The sequence below is a fragment of the Gymnoscopelus microlampas genome, assembly GCF_963454915.1.
Source record: "Gymnoscopelus microlampas genome assembly, chromosome: 2".
In the NCBI taxonomy this organism is placed as follows: domain Eukaryota; kingdom Metazoa; phylum Chordata; class Actinopteri; order Myctophiformes; family Myctophidae; genus Gymnoscopelus; species Gymnoscopelus microlampas.
Genome location: NC_139939.1, coordinates 55,351,663 through 55,374,162, shown reverse-complemented (window position 1 = coordinate 55,374,162; position 22,500 = coordinate 55,351,663). Strand labels below are relative to the sequence as shown.

At 43.0% G+C, this 22,500-nt stretch overlaps 1 protein-coding gene across 1 annotated transcript in view; it reads left to right on the top strand.

The window, feature by feature from the left end:
• LOC311037694 (uncharacterized protein) overlaps positions 1 to 22,500 on the top strand; it is a 97,283-nt gene that overhangs the window by 73,413 nt on the left and 1,370 nt on the right. The window contains exons 43-66 of the mRNA XM_084046949.1: positions 138 to 191; positions 2,163 to 2,216; positions 2,790 to 2,897; positions 3,204 to 3,257; positions 3,790 to 3,843; positions 4,083 to 4,136; positions 4,700 to 4,753; positions 5,123 to 5,230; positions 5,444 to 5,497; positions 6,217 to 6,270; positions 6,465 to 6,518; positions 6,764 to 6,817; positions 7,820 to 7,927; positions 8,213 to 8,266; positions 8,512 to 8,565; positions 8,703 to 8,810; positions 13,174 to 13,227; positions 13,352 to 13,387; positions 13,846 to 13,899; positions 14,064 to 14,376; positions 15,851 to 15,963; positions 18,780 to 18,848; positions 19,552 to 19,785; positions 21,041 to 22,500. The exon at positions 21,041 to 22,500 is cut by the window's right edge and continues 1,370 nt beyond it. Coding sequence (XP_083903075.1) covers positions 138 to 191; positions 2,163 to 2,216; positions 2,790 to 2,897; positions 3,204 to 3,257; positions 3,790 to 3,843; positions 4,083 to 4,136; positions 4,700 to 4,753; positions 5,123 to 5,230; positions 5,444 to 5,497; positions 6,217 to 6,270; positions 6,465 to 6,518; positions 6,764 to 6,817; positions 7,820 to 7,927; positions 8,213 to 8,266; positions 8,512 to 8,565; positions 8,703 to 8,810; positions 13,174 to 13,227; positions 13,352 to 13,387; positions 13,846 to 13,899; positions 14,064 to 14,376; positions 15,851 to 15,963; positions 18,780 to 18,848; positions 19,552 to 19,785; positions 21,041 to 21,187 — 2,100 coding nt within the window. The 3' untranslated portion in view covers positions 21,188 to 22,500. The remainder of the gene's footprint in view (positions 1 to 137; positions 192 to 2,162; positions 2,217 to 2,789; positions 2,898 to 3,203; positions 3,258 to 3,789; positions 3,844 to 4,082; positions 4,137 to 4,699; positions 4,754 to 5,122; positions 5,231 to 5,443; positions 5,498 to 6,216; positions 6,271 to 6,464; positions 6,519 to 6,763; positions 6,818 to 7,819; positions 7,928 to 8,212; positions 8,267 to 8,511; positions 8,566 to 8,702; positions 8,811 to 13,173; positions 13,228 to 13,351; positions 13,388 to 13,845; positions 13,900 to 14,063; positions 14,377 to 15,850; positions 15,964 to 18,779; positions 18,849 to 19,551; positions 19,786 to 21,040) is intronic.

Genomic DNA, 22,500 nt, shown 5'->3' with positions numbered 1-22,500 from the left:
CTGAAAAAGTTGTAAAATGTACCATATAAATAAAGTGGATTGGATTGGATTGGATATACTGTATGTGTTTTAAATGTGTGTGTGTGTATATGTGTTATATATGTGTTTTATACTGTAGTGTATGTGTGTATTCACAGGGAGAGACGGGTGGTCCAGGGCAGAAAGGAAGCAAAGGAGACAAAGGCGAAGGAGTGAGTATTTTACATGATAAAAGTTCTAATTGAATGCTGGGAAGAGTAGACCAGGGGTATATTCATAATTATTTACATTTACCATTAACGTAGCTGTAAGACATAACAACAACCTGACATAACAAGCATTCAGTCATGGAACACTCACGTCAAAGTAGATTTAACCATTTATTGCAACAAATGGAATACAGTTGAACTTGGCGTTAAAGGCTCCGCTCAGCATGCTAAGCAAAATCAGGGATACAATAGCAATACAATAAGCAATACATTGACATATTAGCTTGAATCAGCAGACATAAAATCACAAGTATTTGAGCCTGTATGCCAGACTCTGATCAAAAACTGGAGGCTGGGGTGGAGGAGGCAGCTAAGCAGCAGCGAATGCGATAGCATGTCTCGTCAAAAATACATAGTAAAACACAGGAGGCGAGATACAGGCGATTTCCCAAATACATTAACCAGAAGTGAATGGAGCAGTAAATCTTGGGATCATGTGATCTCCTGGTTCTGCGTGCATCTGGGGATGAAATGGTCACTCATGTGTTAGCGAAGAGCGCCATCTAGTGAAAAAAAAGAAGAAGAAAGTAATCAAAATCGTCCGTGGCACATCAGTGCCCATACCCTAGGTGGGGTTGGTGAAAGGGGCTTCTCTGTGTGGAACGTGTTCCTTCCACGCACTACGTCCTACCGGGGAAACTCCCCCCTATCGGGTGATAATAAGCGGCCTGCTCACTCCTCATGCATTGAAGGAGGCATGAGCTTCAGCTTGGGCTCATCATAGGCTGGCAGAGGGAGAGTAGCGCCCAGGATTACATAGGCAATTGGCACTGGGTGAAAAAAATATGGGTTACAAAATCGTGGGATAAGAAATATTAAAAAGTTGTCCTTGGCAGTGAATGAGTTAAGAGTGTGAGCTCTGACTGGAGTATATATGAAAGTGTGACGTAATGACCAGCAGAGCTGTGAATGGGCAATAGGAAGCGAGGTTGATTGTTTACAATCAGCTGACTGACAGCCGATTACAGCTACAGAGGCGTGCGAGACTCCCGTGTCCTGCATGAACTAACGCTACGCTTCATTTTACAAATAAACCATACTTTTGAGTAAAACACATAAACCCAGGTTATTGCCATAATCACACTAATGTCACAAATGTAAACGCTTCAATCACATTGTTGCCATAACCTAATTATGTCCAGTAATAAGGCTACTCGTGTCTGTGCATGTAAACCTACTCAGGGCTGCTGAATTCACAAAGAATGGATTGTGCTCGCTGATAACCCCACAATTTTCGCATAAATTGTGCCGCCTGCTATTTGCCTTGCCTCGCTAATTGTGGCGGCGCAACCACGCCCCTCAAGTCTTGCAGCTGAGTGCAGTTTGCCCTTGTTTTAGTCTGAATGTACGTTTGGAAACATGTGTTGGAGAGTATTAAACTTACGTGGCTTCTACTTGTCCTGTAAAATTAATAGTGCCTCAACCTCAACCTCAAATGAAAAAAAAGAAAAAGAAGTTACATTAGCCTACAGTTATAAACCATTAGGCTTCTAATTATAGCCCTGTATTACAGAACCATGTGTCACATATATATAAAATATAAAATGCAAATAAAAGGGTTAGTGTGTCATGAGCACGCCTGGCATGACGATGCCTTCACCTGTCTTCAGACACTGTTGCCATAATCAGTGGAAAGTCAGACACCTCTTGTGTTTTAGTTACCATCAACCCTCTGAAGACACTAATAACTTTATCTAAAACATAATAAAAAATATCCAAATAGCACTGGAGCACCACGATGCTATTTGCTTAGCACTACAGTTAGGGGTACAGTTTGACGTTGCTTTGAGAATTACAACTGTTTAGTTTTTGTCTTATTTGCACGGGTCCCCTCGGATTCTCTCTGATCATTCTGTCTGTCTGTCTGTCTGTCTGTCTGTCTGTCTGTCTGTCTCTGTTTTTCAATGTTCACAGGGCCCCTCAGGGCCTGCGGGAAGTCAGGGGCCACTCGGTCAGCCAGGAGTACCGGTGAGTCTCGTCGTTGTTAGTTACAAAAGTGATAACGCATGCATTAAAGTTCTCAGTCGCCAGGACTGATTTCTGTCGTTCGGCTTCCATAGAATCTACCATGTCTTCTATGTAAGAAAATAGCCGATCTACAAGCTCACAACGTGTCACACTGCGACACGTTGTGTGTGACCTTGTAGATCAGCTATTTTCTGTAATTTGATATTTCAAGATTGAAGACTAGAGTATTTTAAGTGGTCATACTGGCAATAGAATAGATCAAAGAGTGATTGAATTGATCACACTAGCAATAGAATGCATGTTCAGAAGCATCTTCAGTAAAACCCTAATGGTCTTGGACATTTCATAAAAGCAAAGTTTAAAGCCTCAATCTATTATTATTTCAACTGGTTTGGCGGTATGTACTGTAGAACAGTAATGACATAGGTTTAGATTGACAATACCTAAACACAACTATATGTATTGTGCTAATTATTTATGAAACTCCTTTCACGCTGTTTCACAAATCACAGGACTTGGCCTGACAAAACTTTTCAGTTGTGAGATTATTTTTTGTTGCTGTTTGTCTGTCAGGGTCTGGACGGGGAGTCAGGACCCAGAGGTCAGCAGGGCATGTACGGACAGAAAGGAGACGAGGGGCTCCGCGGCTTCAAGGGCTCCAGAGGACCAATAGGATTGCAGGTCATGATAATGGATTAACCAATCAACTTACAGCTGGTAGAAACAAGGCCTTTGAGGAGATGGATGGATTTATTTAGAGTGCTAAAATTAAATTTTGTGTGTGTGTGTGTGTGTGTGTGTGTGTGTGTGTGTGTGTGTGTGTGTGTGTGTGTGTGTGTGTGTGTGTGCGTGTGCGTGCGTGCGTGTGTGTGTGTGTGTGTGTGTGTGTGTGTGTGTGTGCGCATGTGTGCGTGCGTGTGTGTGTGTGTGTGTGTGTGTGTGTGTGTGTGTGTGTGTGTGTGTGTGTGTGTGTGTGTGTGTTCTCAGGGCATGCCTGGTTTACCAGGAGAGAAGGGAGAGAGTGGTCATGGAGGACTCATGGTAAGCGTTCATCATTTATCTTGTTTGTTTTACGTCAAACACTAGTTGGCTCTAGGAAGTTGCAATGAGCAAAAACGGTACCATATTATAATGAGCATTAGTGAGGAGCAATTATATGAAGATGGGTTGAAAATTGGTGAAGTCGTCCTTTAACCATTAGACTGTAATGGTTATTAATAATAATAATACATCACACTTATATAGCGCTTTTCATAGTCACTTTACAAAACAAAAATTTACAAAACAACTTTATTAAGAGAGAAGTATTTAAAAGGCAAACAATTGAGCAAGGAGGAAAACATAAGCACAAACATAAGCTAATACTGTATTTTTATATGTCATATATTTTCAATACAATCAATTGCCAATATGAATAAAAGAAAACAATTTGCCAGCTAGCTTGCTGCATCATTCTTTTTAATCTGGTCTAAATTAGTTTTGAATATTACAGTATGTTGTGCTTATAGCAGCGGGGGTGTGTATGCTAGTGCAGAATGTTTGTAATCTAAAGCACCATTTGCCTGCTTTTTAGGGCCCACCTGGACAACAAGGCCCTTCGGGTCCCCAGGGACCCTTTGGGGGACAGGTAAGTCCAACCCATGTTTTCGTTTATTTTTTTATCTTTTTATTTTGTGATGTTATAATGTTTTTATAATGTTTAGCCTGATGATAGTGTGTGTGTGTGTGTGTGTGTGTGTGTGTGTGTGTGTGTGTGTGTGTGTGTGTGTGTGTGTGTGTGTGTGTGTGTGTGTGTGTGTGTGTGTGTGTGTGTGTGTGTGTGTGTGTGTGTGTGTGTGTGTGTGTGTGTGTGTGTGTGATATTCAGGGTCCGCCAGGTCGACCAGGGATGATTGGAACAGCAGGCATTGTGGGAGAGAAGGTGAGGAACCTGGAGAACCTTGCCATGGTTTTTCTAATTAGAGTCCTGCCAATGCCAGAGTTGTGGGTTCGATGCCGATCCCGATTTTGTCCTAGACCACCGATCACCAAAGCTTTGACTTATACCTCCTTTACGCAAACAAATAAACACAAATAATGTTTGATTGATAAAGAATGTAATTAAGTATTGAACTTCAATTTGTGAAAAGAAAATGGGACTGTAATTATACAATGGGAACAAGTAAATATATCATACACATACTGAACTTTATTTTATTTAACCATGTAAGCTTAACCGTAAAATTTGAAAATATTATATATTAAATATTATATTAAATATTATATATTAAATATTATATTAAATATTATATATTAAATATTATATATTAAAAAATGGCCAATATGTCGGCCGAGCGGATAGGTGATGATGATAACGGATAACGGATAGTGGTCGGTTTCTATCAGGTTAAAATGGCAATGTTTCTATAATAACTGTCTGTGTATCTCTCTCTACCTCCCTTCTCTCTCTCCTTCTCCTTGTCTGTCTGTCTGTCTGTCTGTCAGGGTGAGGATGGAGAGGCTGGTAATCCAGGGCCAGTTGGTGTATCAGGAGGAGCAGTGAGTTGTTTTTAGCATCATCATCCCAGTAGCATTTACACTCCCCACTTTTGTGTTTTGTGTTATCACACCCAATATACTGTATACCAAATTGGTGTAAACCCACTGGTTTACACCAAAAACAGCAATTATTGGGCCCTCACGCCTTCACCTTCAGGACATTTATGTCTCCACTGCCAAGCATTATTTTACTCCTCTAAAACACATAGTTTCAGTCCTTGATTCTGATTGGCTAAGTCCTGCAGGAAGTTCATAAATGTGTAACATTCAGGGCAGTACATGTACACGTTTTTGTTCTCAGCCTGAAGCTGTCCATACATGCTCTCTGTGTGTCTCACTCCTCACTCCTCACTCTTTTGTCTTCTTCAGGGAGAGAAGGGCGACTACGGGGAGAAAGGAGACTCGGGCCCACCGGGAGCTGCTGGTCCCCCAGGGAACAGGGGGGCCCCGGGGGAGGACGGACCCAAAGGCAATTCAGTAAGGCAGTCTCAGCAATTAGTAACATGAATCACTCCATCTCTGAGCAACAGGCGCTGTCCATACTACTATTATCACTACATACAGTACAGTGTGTCTCTCGCCTCTCGTATTGTTCTACTGCAAGAAGTCAGTAAACTTTGTTACCTTTGGTGTCGTCATGCAGTCTTTTTAAGAACTTTCACTACTCTCTCTCTCTCTCTCTCTCTACAGGGTCCCATAGGTTTCCCAGGGGACTCAGGACAGCCAGGGGAAGCTGGACCCAATGTAAGTGTCTCCTCATCACCTCTATCTCCATTATCTGCTAGTATAGTCCCACTATCAGTTTTTTCCGCTTGAAAAACATTCCCAGATTGACTGGTATACAGAGTGCCTGCAGGTCCTGGAAATGTCCATGTCTTAAAAAGTCTTGGTCATCATGGTCATCATCCAGTAAATACGGTTTAGTGTTGTCAGGAGTGGAAGAAATCCACTCTTATAAACTCACCCAAGCTCTGTATAAACAAAATATATATATATATACATATAGGTACATTTAATGTAACTGTTAACAGTTCAATTCAATTCAATTAATTTCAATTCAATTCAATTCAATTCAATTCAATTCAATTCAATTCAATTCAATTCAATTCAATTCAATTCAATTCAATTCAATTCAATTCAATTCAATTCAATTCAATTCAATTCAATTCAATTCAATGCAATTCAATTCAATTCAATGCAATTCAATTCTTTATTTCAGACCCAGGGAGATCCATATCACAATTATACAACACAACATTTAATTACCAATATTATACTATTATGAGAGTCAATACAGTAGTGATGTCATGATTGTCCTTTTCCTTTTAAAGCAACTTATATTGTTGATGACATGTACCAGTTTGTACAGTAAAATTGTATCTGTTGTCCTACCTAAACATGCAGTCACTCCATGGGTATAAAATAATAACCCATGCCCACCATTTTCCTTCTTTCCTCCCCAGGGTGTGGATGGTTTGCCCGGGGTTAAGGGGGACGCTGGAGAGTCAGGGAAAGCTGTAAGTTCTCCTCAATCTATTTGTATTCAGTTTATAATACCTTGACGTGACTTGATGGTGAAAAGTATCGTAATATAAAACCAGCTGTTAAGTACTGTAGCCTGCTAGATAACATGGAATTAAGTTAAATGTATGTCATCATAACCTACAATACATGTGTTTTGTTTTGTTTTGTTTTGTTTTGTTATCTTCAGGGACCGCCTGGAGCGTCAGGGGAGCCCGGACCCACTGGACCCCCTGGACGGAGGGTGTGTGTATATTCTATTTGTGTGTGTGTGTGTGTGTGTGTGTGTGTGTGTGTGTGTGTGTGTGTGTGTGTGTGTGTGTGTGTGTGTGTGTGTGTGTGTGTGTGTGTGTGTGTGTGTGTGTGTGTGTGTGTGTGTGTGTGTGTGTGTGTGTGTGTGAAGGTATGTATGTACTAATGTGCTATATTGTATTAATAAAGGAGAAAGAACCAGCAGCAGTTGAACATCTTTTCAAATGTTGTTTTTAGGGCCATTTGGGGAAACAAGGAAAGGATGGGAAGTCAGGAATGAAAGGTTCAAAGGTGAGTGTGACCACCAGGCACTTGAGTAATCACACAACACATAATGCTGTTATAGTTTCAATGTACAAATGATTTATTTTTTGATATTATAATGTTTAGACTGATGATAGGTTCTCGGTTTACCTATGATCCTAGATTACTGAGGCACTACACTGTCTCTCTGCATTTGATGCCTTGTGTTTACCTTGCTTACTGTAAATCTCTCTGGATTAAGAGCATCTGCTAAATTGTAAATTGTTATTCAGTATATCAGCACAGCTGTGATTCAGTGTGGTGAGACACTGTACAGCATAACAACATGACCTCGAGTGTGATATTACAGTTCCACTATAAACTATTCATTGAGTAAACCGGAGACGACAGTCTGATTTTGTTTTTGTTTTTGAGCAGTGCAACCACTCCTATAAGAGGGTTTAGGACCCATCCGTGGTGAAAGTTTTTCTTTCCGTCGTGAAAATGTGTCTTTCGCTGTGACGCCTGTGGAAAACACGCCCATAGGCTAAGCTTTGCAGGACGTGCTGTGATTGGCTAGCGAGACACATGATGAAATTAACTTCAAACTTCGCAGACGCGCTGTGATTGGCTAGCGAGACGCATGATGAAATGAATAATAATGTAAAAAATGTAAGCACGTCACTTCGCAGGACGTGCTGTGATTGGCTACCGAGATGCATGATGAAATTAATAACTCATAAATATCACCGCTCACTTCACACTGGGTGTGATTTTTGAGTGGTGCCAACCACTCCTAAATTTGACTGTCCGTGTGTCCGTATGTCCGTCCGTCCGTATGTCCGTATGTCCGTCCGTCCGTATGTCCGTCCGTATGTTTTATTACGGCTGATTGGTCAAGCTTCACGTGACAACATATTGTTGCTGATTGCAACACAAGGATGCAACCAGTTACACTTTCAAAGGCACCACTCTCTTCACACTGGGTGTGATTTTTTATATGAGGACAACCTGTAGACTTTAGATAATTTCTCTCTGTGTTCTCCTCAGGGTTCTCCAGGACTGGAGGGTCTGGTAGGGAAGACAGGACCCGTGGGGCCCCAGGGCAGCCATGGGAAACCTGGACCCCAGGGCTTAAGAGGGATCCCTGGCTCTGCGGTAAGTTGAAGTCAGGTTGCCTGGTAAAGAAATCAAGGAGCGCTCTTTAGACTCAACCCGGTAGACGCAGAAACGCACAATCTTAAATATCTTTACCCCGGAAGTTAAAAGCATAACTTTTCATTCACTCTAATATAGAATAAAGACATTTTTTCACATTTTGTAAAAAAAAGGAAAAATCTGAATCAGGTTTTATTGGTCAAACATGCAGAGCCACAAGCCCGAAACGTGTCCCATTGTCTTATGATTCACCTATAATGATGTGTGTGTCTCTCGGTACCACAGGGGGAGCAGGGTTTAAATGGACCTCCTGGCGTGACTGGACCTCCAGGCCCAATGGTAAGATGACATTACATACAGAACATCTCAATGTTTGTCTAAACAAAATGTCTCGTCCTCGACACCATCGTCTGGATAAATCACCAGTCCAGTCCTGACAGGAATTTGTGAATGACTGTATTATTATTGATAATTAGGCTAAAAAAACACAACACCCTCACTCCACCACACAGATGCTAGATGTTAGTTGACAAGAACCTTTTATTGACCTGGTCTCCAATGTCTTCTTCTTCTTTTCCTCATAGGGTCCACCCGGATTACCAGGCCTGAAGGGAGATCCTGGCAAGAAGGGAGACAAGGTGACACACAGGGTTCTTGATCGTGATCTTGATGCCTGACTGTTTTTCTTTTTATAATGATGTACTGTGCTGTACAAGACAAATGTCTGAAAGGACCAATGAATTGTTGATCAATGCGTTGTGTCTTTCCTGTGCAGGGCCACGGTGGTCTGATCGGGCTCATTGGTCCCCCAGGGGACATCGGAGAGAAGGGAGACAGGGGTCTGCCAGGGAACCAGGGTTTACAGGGGCCCAAAGGAGACGAGGTGGGCAGACTACACACACCTACGCACATGCACGCATGCACATGCTCGCTCGCATGCACGCATACATGTACTGTATGTACCTATACTAAAAGGTGTGAATGCACACCAGGACCGGCGCAGTGAAGAATCAACTGGGGGGGCATCTCAAATTCTGATGGGGGCGTATATGTTGAGAGATATGTATCTGTGTAACTACTACTACCCAAGTGAAATCACCAAAACATGACACTGATTAGTGCTACGAAAAACTAAAACTAAACATGATGTCATGGAATGTGTTCAACAGAGGCTTTGTTCAATTTGAATAGCTGCTCTATAAGCTGACAACGCATGCGTTGTTGCGTGCGCAAGTGGAGCTTACTATGACACCGTGCTCGGCTTGTGAGTGTCTCTGTCTCTCTGTGTGCAGTATGTGTGCACTGCCTGTGTGCAGCCAAGTAAATGTCCAATATAGACGTACCATACATCAAATGAAAGGTCTTTGAAAACTGAACACACCTGTCAAGGTTGTGTTTAAGCCCGCCCCTTCCCCCGGAAGCCACGCCCCGGAAAAGGCTCCTAAAAACTCCCCATTGAAACCCCATGTTAAATGAAAAGTGCCCGAATCGCTCCCAAACTTTTTCTACCCCCCCTAAGTGGGGGTCTACGAACAAATACTTCGGGCTCGGATTTTGGCTCCGCCCCCCGGAAGTGGGTGAAACAGGCACCTCAAACACTTTGTTGAATTGTTCAAAAACATTCAAAGTTTTTTTTTGGTCAATTTGTATTTTTCTAAGATGCTCCTTTTAACGCGGAATTTCTTTGTATTTTTTTTTTTTTTTTATTGGTTACTTTTTTTGAAATATATTTTTTTTCATTCATTTTTTTTTTTTTGGCGTTCGCCTCCCGCGTTTGCGCGTCTTACTTGTGAGGTAAGAGGGTCCTGCCCAACAGCGACGATATCACAATATTATGATGGCCAAAATCCCAGACCATTTAGTCTTATTATTAGGGTTGTCCGATATTGGCTTTTTTACCGATAACCAGGGCCACGGTGGTCTGATCGGGCTCATCGGCCCGATCAGACCACCGATATACCGATATTGTCCAACTCTTAATTACCGATACCGATATCAACCGATACCGATATATGCGGGGATTATTGTGATTAGGGTAAGCTCAAATTTCATATCACACACACCATATACAGTAAGAACTCCTGTAACTTATTTATAAAGCAAAAAAAAAAAAAAAAAAAAATCTTTTCAAAAACCGATACCGATATTTTCCCGATATCAATTTTTATGCTAATATCGGCCGATAATATCGGGAGGCCGATAATATCGGACATCCCTACTTATTATCACGATATCAATATAATATCGACTTATTGCCCAGCCCAAATAGCAAGCCGCCTTCCATAGAAACTCACAGACCTCTGTGTGTGTGTGTGTGTGTGTGTGTGTGTGTGTGTGTGTGTGTGTGTGTGTGTGTGTGTGTGTGTGTGTGTGTGTGTCTCTCTCTCTCTCTCTCTCTCTCTCTCTCTCTCTCTCTCTCTCTCTCTCTCTCTCTCTCTCTCTCTCTCTCTCTCTCTCTCAGAGTGAGTAAACACGTCCACAATGTAGGCTAACAACAACAGCCATGATCTACAGTACCATTATTAATTATTCAAACACGGCCAGAAAGGCGTCCATCCTTAGAGGATCTCAGGGAGTGAGTGAACCGGCACAGAGAGAGTTCAAAAGGCTGAATAGTAACTGTGTGTTGAGCTTTAAATGAAAGTCAACCATAAAAATACAGAGTAGATCATTCATGCATGAAGCACATAACATTACAGAGTCAACCAGAGCACAAATCAGTGCTCAATTAGTGTCTTCTTTTGAATCACTTCACCCCACTGACTTACATTGCACAGTGAAACACGTGTCTCAAAGTCACACTTTTAGCACACTAAGGAGAAGTGGATACAGTCAATGTATAAAATGATTAAATATTGACTAGTGTTCAGTGATCTACAAGCTCACAACTCGTCCCAATGCCACACGTTGTGAGCTTATAGATCTGCTACTGGCTCAAACTACTGGCTTACACTTGAGGTTCTACATGTTCAGTCTGAACTGGGAAAATCTGCTTCCTGCTATGATGCTCCAGTTTCATGAAACAACCCAGAACTCACGCAAAAAACGTAAACGCCCCAAAATCCTATGGACAAGTTAATAACCTGCTCTTAAATATCCCTACCTCGTTGATTAATTGTTGATTTGTGTGTGTGTGTGTGTGTGTGTGTGTGTGTGTGTGTGTGTGTGTGTGTGTGTGTGTGTGTGTGTGTGTGTGTGTGTGTGTGTGTGTGTGTGTGTGTGTGTGTGTGTGTGTGTGTGTGTGTGCGTGTAATCTCGACAGCATAGCAAATGAGGGTAAACCTCAATGCTCTTTTCGAGAATAAATAAAGGTTTTAATACATTTTCCCTATTTTATGTGATCACAACATGCCCCCTGTCTCAAGGTCCCGCTACGTCATTCTAAACAGATTTCTGTCGTTCACATTTCTCTGTAATCTGCAAGGTCTGATCTCGCTAATTCCTTGTGTCAATCATGTTATATCACCAGTCAATCAAAGGTTATCATTCTAAATGTCAGTGTCTGCTTATCACCACACTAGTGAGTCCATTCAATTGCTTTCCCATCAGAGAGAGAGGGAGAGAGAGAGAGAGAGAGAGAGAGAGAGAGAGAGCGCATTTCCATTTACAATCAATTGAGGCATTTAGCAGACACACCAGCCTTTAGTACTGTATGTATTTCACGATAGACAGCGACAGGCAAATACAAATTTCTCTTTAAACTCTGCACGTTCAAAGATAAAGCACACAGATACAGCTGCCTACAACATTACAAGGCATAGTGAAAGATAAGAGGTGATGTTGGACACATCATTGATACATAAGCAACACATTTTCACCCCCTGCTGCCATGGTTCTGTGTGATAATAAACAGAACATCTGTCCTTCATATTTGGCAGCCAGCAAACAAAGAAACAGTATGTTAATCCTGCTGTGGGTCACGGTCACCGCCCGGCCAACTCATTCCATCTCTTGTAGCAACGACTACTTCCAGTTCATAATCCTGCAGTCCAATCGATGAAGGACAGCTTCTTGCATCACCTTAGAGATTAGCAGTGGTGTAAAGTAACTAAGTACATTTACTCAAGTACTGTACTTAAGTACACTATTTTTAGGAGGATTTTTTACTTTACTGGAGTATTTCCCATTTTCTGTACTTTTACTTCTACTCCACTACATCTCAGAGGCAAATATTGTACTTTTACTCCACTACAATTATTTGAAAACTTTAGTTACTTTTCAGATATAAATTATGACATTTTTAAACATACGGTAACCACTTCAGCCCTTTTTTTTATACATAGGCTATTTTCAAACATTTTAGTACTTTTACTATTTGGTGTCCAATACGTTTGTACTTTTACTCAAGTAAATGTTTTATTCTGGACTTTTACTTGTAACAGAGTATTTCTATATTGCAGTATTGGTACTTTTACCTAAGTAAAGCATTTGAGTACTTTTTCCACCACTGGAGATTATCCATTGTGGAAATGCTATGAATGACTTGGCATGTCCTACGTGCTTGGACAGCATGCCGTACTTACTAATCAATCAATAAATCAATCAACTTTATTGTCACAACACAATTACAGGTAACAGTGAGGTGAAACGCTTGTTTATGCGGGCTTCCACGTTTGCAGTTCAAGGAGTAAAAGAAAATAATTAGAAGCAAAGCATGGAAAACAAAATGTACACAAAAGGCCTGCAGCATGTTAAAAGCTGTATGTTGTCATTTAAAGAGGTCCGAAATCACATGCAGTGCATTCAATATCGTGCATGTCAGTATCATGTTGCTTAGATGTCCGATTGGAAGTCCTAAACACATTATAAGTGCATCAGTAGGCCCGGACTGCTGGCCTTGCGTTCCGGGCACCTTGGCTATGGTATAGCCTGACAGTGCATCGCGGGTTCGAGTCCCGTTCCCGACGTCTCCCCATCTCTCTCTCCCTGTTTCCTGTCCATCTTCACTAAGAATCCATAAATAAAGCCAGAAAAAGACCCAAAAATATCTTTAAAAAAATAATATTTAGAGTGCATCAGTATAGTGCAAATCAGTGAAGCACAGGCGACAGTCTTAGGTTTTGTTCAGCAGCCTGACAGCTGCTAGATAACAACTCTGCCACAGTCTGTTCTTGTGGCTCATGAATATTTCGGAAGAAGAAGTACGCTGAAGGCTTCAATCTCACTGCCATTCAATTCAACACAGCCACATTATGACTATATTTTAACGCTGGTTGTCTCTGAGTGTTTGTGATTGTTTGTTTCAGGGTCCTGTTGGTCCTTCAGGGTTCAGCGGCCCACCAGGGCCCCAAGGTTTGTCTGTGAGTATACATACACACTGTTAATCCCTGTTACTCATGTCAACACACAGCATACATACAGAGCTCTGGTAGCTCTAGGAATGCTGCTCTGTCACTCATCTCTGTTTGTATTCCACATTGACAGGGTGCTGTCGGCCTGAAAGGTTCCAAAGGAAACCAGGTAAAAACTGTGATATTCACAAGTTAGTTGATTACAATTTACAATGTAAGCATTTACAGTAGCAGACGCTCTTAATCCAGAGCGATTTACACTAAGTAACAGTTATATATTATATATACAATAAATAATCTGTACATTGAAACTATACAGACTGCCAGGATGCCAGGTCACCAAATCAACCTGGCATCTGTCTGTCTACATAACATGCTTAATTAACTTGATTAAGATTTAGATTGGATTGTTAGCATTTCTTATAATTTGTATACAGTACATACTCGTTTGTTACACTGTAGCGTTAATTGGTTAATTGACTTGACTGTGTGTGTGTGTGTGTGTGTGTGTGTGTGTGTGTGTGTGTGTGTGTGTGTGTGTGTGTGTGTGTGTGTGTGTGTGTGTGTGTGTGTGTGTGTGTGTGTGTGTGCGTTTCTGCGTGTGCGTGTGTGTGTGTGTGTGTTTAGGGTCCAATTGGTCCTAGAGGTGACACAGGAGGTATAGGTCCTCCAGGTCAACCAGTAAGTTGTCCATACATGAAGATGTACATTTAACGTACTGTTCATATAGATTGCATCATTTGAATTGGCTGTTCTTCTAACAATCTCCTCTCCTCTCCTCTCTCTCTCTCTCTCTCTCTCTCTCTCTCTCTCTCTCTCTCTCTCTCTCTCTCTCTCTCTCTCAGGGTCTTCCAGCAGTGGGTATGGTCTCTCTCCCAGAGCGGGGCAGGAGAAGGAGGAACCAGGTGGACGGTTCGGTCCTGGATGAAGACCAGTGGGAGAGGCAGGGAGACGATGCGGCGGCGGCAACAACGGGGGAGGAGGAAGGGGGGGGAGCGACGACGAACGGGAAGGAGGAGCAGGGCATGGAGGAGGTGTTTGCGTCGCTGTCCTCCATGAGGATAGAGGTGGACGGACTCCGGAACCCCCTGGGGACCTTCCTCAGCCCCGCCAGGACCTGCAAGGAGCTCTACCTGCTGAAGCCAGAGCTGCCCGACGGTACGGGATGTTTGTTTCTAGGATGGATGGCAGTGGTGTAAAGTAACTAAGTACTTTTACTCAAGTACTGTACCTAAGTACAATTTTGAGGTGCTTTTACTTTACTGGAGTATTTCCAACTACATCTCAGAGGAAAATATTGTATTTTTACTCCACTACAATTAGTTGAAAACTTTAGTTACTAGTTACTTTGCAGATATAAATTATTACATTATAAAACACACATTAACCACTTCAGCCCTATTTTATACCTAGGCTATTTGAAAATAGCCGATCTACAAGCTCACAACGCGTCGCAGCGCTGTGAGCTTGTAGATCTACTATTTTCAAACATTTTTGTACTTTTACTTTTGGTACTTTAAGTACATTTTGATGCCAATACTTTTGTACTTTTACTCAAGTAAATTTTGAATTCTGGACTTTTACTTGTAACAGAGTATTTTTATATTGCAGTATTGGTACTTTTACTTAAGTAAAGAATTTGATTACTTTTTCCACCACTGGCTGTGGGCGCTGGGTGCGAGTTCTCTCCTCCCTTTTCATCAGTGACCATACCCTAGGTGGGGTTGGTGAAAGGGCCTTTCTGTGTGGAGTTTGCATGTTCTCCCCGTGTCTAGCTAGAGTAGATACCCTCACAAAAACATGCAGTAATCCTGGTCTCTATACTGCCTCCCCCTGGTCAGCCGGGGCGCGTGATGGAGGGGAAAGGAACTGGTTGGAATAACGTGTTCCTTCCACGCGCTACGTCCAACCAGGGAAACTCTCCCCTGTCAGGTGATAAGGTCAAGGGGCTCTCATACATTAAAGGAGGCATGAGCTCGGCCCTGGCCTCCCTAGGTTGGCAGAGGGAAGGTAGTGCCCAGGATTACATAGACAACTGGGTGTAAAAAATGGGGTTACACAATCGTGGGATAAAAAAAATCAGTGATTGATGAGGCAATAGGAGTCGAGACAATATTCTAGGTGGTGATGGTTATGCTTTAATGTACGTGATATCATGGGGTGTCATTCAACCAATCTCTCTATATGTCAGTGGAGAGTCTTCAAGTCATACAGTCTGACAGGTATCAAACCAACAGCACGACACGTGCAACATGGCACATTGTGTGGTCAACTTGTCTCACTGCCTGTCCACCCGTGCCTATATCTGTCTGATGGACAGCACGTCTGACCTTGTGACTGTGACTTCTGTCTGTCTGTTTTTCTGTCTGCCTGTCTGTCTCTCTGAAAGGCTGCATGTCTCTCTTTCTGACTATGACCATGTGTCCATTTGTCTTCATCAGTTTCTGATTGGTTACCTTCTGTCTGTCTGTCTACCTGTGTGTGTGTGTGTGTGTGTGTGTGTGTGTGTGTGTGTGTGTGTGTGTGTGTGTGTGTGTGTGTGTGTGTGTGTGTGTGTGTGTGTGTGCGTGCGTGTGACATCAGTACCCATCATGCAGTGTGGTCAGTAATGTTAAAGCTCTTCTCTCTGCAGGCGAGTACTGGATAGATCCTAACCAGGGTTGCCATCGAGACTCCTTCAAGGTGTTCTGTAACTTCACCGCTCAGGGAGAGACGTGTCTGTACCCTGACAAGAAGTTCCAGTCGGTTAGTGGACGCACACACACACACACACACACACACACACACACACACACACACACACACACACACACACACACACACACACACACACACTCACACTCACACTCACTCACACACTCGAGGTGTGTAAGAAAAGTAACAGGACTGTGGCATCCACGCTCATGACTCAATACTAATTGAGCAGCCGCTTATGTTCTTCAAATTGATTCTTTGCTCCATGTTTGTGTCACCTCCTCCAGTTGCCTGGCGGAGGGTTACGGCAGTGTAATGACACAACAGCCTGGAACAGATTTTTTTTGCTTATCCATAGTGACGTAGCCTGGTAAAGCCCCTCCCTCCGGAATTCTCATTTCCATTTGATTTCAGGAGTGAGTCTGGCCTGAAGGCTTATCTGGGCGTTTCTTGCTCGTCCACCAAATGGACTCTCCAATCAGCATCCTCGCTCATTGTTTTGTGATTGACAGCGGAGGTAGGCCAATCAGGTGGAACCTGAGTGGTTCACACATCATTAATCAATACACCTTTCATACAAGCTGCTCATTAACATCAAAGACAAACCAATTACTCCTGGTGATAATCACTGCAGCTTGGACATCAAAGCTACATTACTCCCGCCCAGCTCCAGCCCACAGCCAAATTGCCATATAGGTCTGCAGGCCAGACTCACTCCTGAAATAAAATACAAATGACATTTCTGGAGGGAGGGTTTACCAGGCTAATAGTGACGTACCAAAGTGCAAGTTCAGCTTGAATGTCATGACCATTTTGTCAAAAAACAACATCGAGTGCTATTCTTATGAGAACAAAGTAATAACAACATATCATGTATCTATCCAAATAGTCCATGAAAAGGAAGTTTAGATGCAAAGATTGTATATACTTGACTCTTTGACTGCCAGAAATAAAACATTGTTTGCTAAGCCACTGCCAGCAATTTTTCGTTTTTCTTACCTTTTCAACCAGTCACAGAATATGCACCTCCAGTATGATCGATCCCCCGATCGTTGCTAAACACGGAGGCTTTCTCTCGGCTTCCGCAGAATTTCCGTGCCTTGTTATAGGCCGTTGAATACAGCATGGCTCAATGGTGGAGGAAATATTGCGATCGCGTGATCTCCTGGATCTGTGTGTGACTGAAGTGAGAATGAAGTGGTCACACTCATGTGTTAGCGAACAGCGCCATCTAGCGTAAAACCACTGAAAACATAACATCTCGTCATTGGCAGTCTGAGAAATCTCGTCATTGGTCAGTCAAAGAGTTAATTTACAGCATTGGTTCTCAAAGTGGGGTCCGGGGACCCCCAGGGGTACTTGAGGGAGTTCCAGGGGGTCCCCAGCTAAATGATGGATAGGAACTAAATGGACCCTTATGGGTCTGTAACTCTGAGAGCGTACAAATGGAACCAAATGGACCCGTTAGGGTCCATTTGGTTCCATTTGTACGCTCTCAGAGTTAAATTAACATAGATTTTACAATATGAATTGGGGTCCCAGAGATAAAAATGTCATTAAATGGGGGTCCGTAGCCCTAATGCATGTCAAACTGGGGGTCCTTGAAATTAAAATGGTTGAGAATCACTGCTAGAGAGCCGTAAAAATCTTCTCTTATGGGGGTCCCTGGCTTATCTTTTCAAATGGGGGTCCGCGGGCTAATAAGTGTGAATTTGGGGGTCCTTGACATGAAAAAGTTTGAGAACTACTGATTTACAGTACCAGTCTTGCTGCCCAGCTGCCCTATACTCCATACTTTGTTACACTCCATAAACATTATTGTCCCAGAGCGTATAGTGGAGAGACAGCAGAGATGATTGAATTGTAGAGTTTAGGATTAAAGTGCTATTGGACAGGAGAGGAGAGTGAGGGCAGAGAGAGGAGGAAGGACATCACGTAACACAGCCCCTCCAGGCTCAATGGCCCCCCGAGGGGAGGCTGGTCGACACGCTATTCATCACCTACTACCGGTCACACCCCCCCAACACACACACACACACACACACACACACACACACACACACACACACACACACACACACACACACACACACACACACACACACACACACACACACACACACACACACACACACACACACACATTGTTGTGAGGAGAAAGGCGATGAGATGGGTTGTCAAACTGTAGCTGTGAAATACAATGAGGTAGTGACTCTATAGTAAGGAGGTCACTCAACAACTCAGGAGGCAGGAGATAGAGAGAAGAGTGTAGGACCAGGTTTGTCTCAGCAAGAAGAGGGTCCAGTGGGTGATCTGTGTGAACTGTATTAGCGATGTTTGGGATCGGGTGTGCACCCTTCAGGTAAGGGAGGTGACACCATATATATCCTTGGCTGACTTGTAGGTAATAAGCCAAAAGTCCCCATTGATTTCACACAAGATTGTAATCTTTATCAACAGCTTCATAGACGTTTCGACCAGCAAATGGTCTTCCTCAGGTCTGATGAAGACCATTTGCGGTCGAAACGTGGCCTAACTATAATAAAACGTTTCTACTGGGAGCTTAAGCGGTGTGTGGACTTCCCCTCTTTCCCTGATGTATACGTATTGTTGTCCAGCATCCGATTGATTGTTTTGGGATGTGCGTGCTTACCCCTCGTTTCTACGAGTCAGTAGGATACGACACAGAAATGTGTGTGGGGAGGCAAACACAGGAGGAAATAATTGTGTTCTGTTGTTGACGGTCTGTCTGTCTGTCTGTCTGTCTGTCTGTCTGTCTGTCTGTCTGTCTGTCTGTCTGTGTGTGTGTCTGTCTGTGTGTCTGTCTGTCTGTCTGTCTGTCTGTCTGTCTGTCTGTCTGTGTTCAGGTGAAGCTAGCAGCGTGGAAAGGAGAGACGCCGGGCACCTGGTACAGCACCTTTAGGAAAGGAAAACAGGTACACAGCATGTGGATGTTTGCACTCTCTGCGCGCGTGTGTGTGTGTGTGTGTGTGTGTGTGTGTGTGTGTGTGTGTGTGTGTGTGTGTGTGTGTGTGTGTGTGTGTGTGTGTGTGTGTGTGTGTGTGTGTGTGTGTGTGTGTGTGTGTGTGTGTGTGTGTGTGTGTGTGTTCTATCCTTGACCCTCACTTGTCAAATTGTGTTATTTTCATGGTTAGAGCTGAGGTGCACTGTAGGTTAAAAGGTAAAATACTGTCTAGAGTTTAAAATATTGAACCATTGAAAAGTATTAAAGGAGTTGTTCACCCAAAAAATCACTTATTTTCTATCAAATACACACCCCATGAAGCATTGAATTCATGGAGTTAGTTTTGTTTTTGTCGAATTTCTAAGCCATTCATTTGATGACAGGCGGAAAGATGCTAATGTATGCTAATGTGCCCGACCTACCGGATACAAAAGGCATCCTACCGGAGAGACCGCCGGTCATAAAATCATTGTCTCTGGAATGCTACAAAAACAAAAAAATCTCCATGAATTCAAGCCTTCATGGGGTGTGTAATTGATAGAAAATAAGTATTTTTTTGGGTGAACTACTCCTTTAACAAGACGGTTTTGTACATACAAGGTTTTCCACCCTACAGCTACGATAACGATGGCTGTGTGTTCTCCCCCCCCCCCCCCCCCCCCCTTTCCCCCAAGTTCTCCTACTCCGGGGCAGACGGCGTTCCGATCCACGTGGTCCAGATGACCTTCCTCAAGCTGCTGAGCGCCACGGCCAAGCAGACCTTCACCTACCACTGTCTCAACTCCGCCGCCTGGCTCGACACCGCCAACTACGGCCACCAGCATGCACTGCGTTTCAGGGGCAGCAACGGCGAGGAGCTGACGCACGAGAACACGCACTATATCGGCACCCTCTATGATGGATGTCAGGTACGGTACTATTGTTCCTGGGACTTTTAGATCAATCTCCCAGCTCCAGGTCACTCAGATCTGACAGTTAACTGTAACATGAAGACTCCACGGTGTAAGACAGTGAGCACGGCGACCGACCGTGCCTTTGCTGTGTTGGCACCAAGGGGCTAGCGTCCGTCTTGTAAATTGAGGCTATATAGGAAGTGACAGTTCATATGAATGGCCTGTAGTCTCGCTATTTCACCCCTGCTGGTGTCAATTAGACTCTAGACTGCCCTAGCGTGTCTGATATATCTGGCATAGAGGGGCGGGTTTAACATCTCCGGAGAGAGAATGCGTGTGATCCCATTGGTTCACCGATCTGTCCGTCAGCCCCCGCCCCGTCAACACAACAGTTGGAGCGACGCCCACTGCACTCTGGTTGGTTGGGGAAATGAAACACTCCCTATGCCCAGAACACCGACTCGCTGGTCCAGGCTTTTATTTTTGAGTGAAACTAAAAATTAAAAGCCTGGAGATCGAGGCTAATTAGGCTCTATTCAAGCGGATGTTTTTTTTGCCTAACTTTACACTTGAGTTTATTACCTTAATAAACATTGTCATCAATATTATATGCTTCCAGTCGCTAGTTTAAAGTGTTCTTTCAATCACCATGATATGCGTTTTGGTAAATCATGGTCCTATTTCTTACAAAATATATATTTATGATAGGGTATGCGGTGTACCTTGTGATGATTTGATTGACAACCTACACAACCAATGGCATTAATTCCCCACCCCCGCTCTGGTCCCAACCAATAGCATTAAAGTCTGTGATTTCTTCACCTGGTTGGCAGTATGTAGAACGGCAGGAACAATATTACTAAAACATCATCATTTTACCTGTTGTTTAGGAAACAGCGCTAGTTTCACAAAAATCGCATATTAGGACTTGGCCATACACAATTCTTTCAGTCGGGAGGTTTTATTTTGCTTCAACCCATTAAGACCTGGAACGCATATGTGTCACTTAAGATTTCTTTGGCTATTCAAAAATAGCAGATATACAAGCTCATAGGTGCCGCGCTATGAGCTTGTAGATCTGCTATTTTTGAAAAATCTTGAAAACATTTTTTTCCCGTTTTTTTTTTCAAAAAACTGTTAGGATTTACAAAACATTTTTAAGAATCGGCTCAGGGTTAGGGTTAGGGTTAGGGTTAGGGTTAACGGGTTCCATGACATAAACACCTTGACGTTTGTGCCGATTTCTCTCTCTCTTTGTCTCGTCGTCCAGACGCGGACAGGGCAGGAGAGGACGATCCTGGAGATGGACGCTCCTCTCTCCGACACGCTCCCGGTCGTGGACGTGGCCGTGTCCGATTTCGGCAACGGGAACCAGAAGTTCGGCTTCCAAGTGGGTCCCATCTGCTACAACGGCTAGGCTGCAACCGGGAGTAACAGTGGGGGGGGGGAAATTAAGGGGAAAACAAGAGCCATGGACAATTTCTACATGCAGGGAGAAACATTACGTGATACCGTGATATTTATAAAGCAGATGTATCTGAAACAGTGTTGCGTTCATTGCTCACTTACTGTACGTGTACGCAAGCACGCACACACGCACATACACCAACACACACACACACACACGCACACGCACACGCACACACACACACACACACACACACACACACACACACACACACACACACACACACACACACACGCACACACATGCCGTCCTTCACACATAATTGATCCCTAGGGCTGGGTCAACATCAACATTATATCGATATCGTGATATGAGACTAGATATCATCTGGGATTTTGGATATCGGTTTATCGTGGCTATCGTGTCCTGTTTCATACTTTCAAATTGTTTCAACAAAGGTTTTTCTACCAGCTCACAAAGAGTCACATTGCGATTAGATTTTTTTCGTGATTTTAGATTTCTCTATGGAGAATAACATTGGTTCATGTTAGAATCGTCTCATATAAGAATTGTGGTCCAAAAGTAAACACATTGTCCCGGCGCTCTTGTCAGGGAGGTGGCTATGATAGTCAGTCACTCATATTTGATACAGTCTGTTTCTGGCGAAAATGTTATTAATTTGGCGGCGGTAACGTTAGCGTTTTCTCACCGTCAGTTGATGCTTCGTATCCATATGAGTCACCTGCCGGGCTCGTTTGTTTATTTTTGGAACGCAGTTCTTATCTGACGCGATATTAAACACGTCTATGGGGGAAAAAACGTGACCCAGGTAGGATGCGTAAATTACATCAGACTTAGGTACTCTGTTGTGAGCTTGTAGCTTTTTCTTGTTGCTATTTTTGAAAAATGTGGAAATATAAGAATATGTATATATTATGGTCACAATACAATATTATCACCACAATTTCAATTTCAATTCAATCTTTATTTCAGACCTAGGAAGATCCATATCACAATAATACAACACCATGCAATAAAAACAGAACATAAAATAAAATAAATAAAAATCAATATCAAATGGTCCAAGAATATCATGATATTTGATATTTTCGTCCGTATGGCCCAGCCCTGTTGATCCGTCATAACTCTTACTGTATTATGTCGTGTCTTGTAGAGCAGTGCACGCCAATGGCAGTCGCTCATATCCTGTGTCAGATAATATGTTATTCCTGTGATTTCCTCTTTGATCTGAGTCCTGAGGACATAATTCATTCATTCATTCATTCACTCATTCATTCCCTCATTCATCCAACTAACTCACT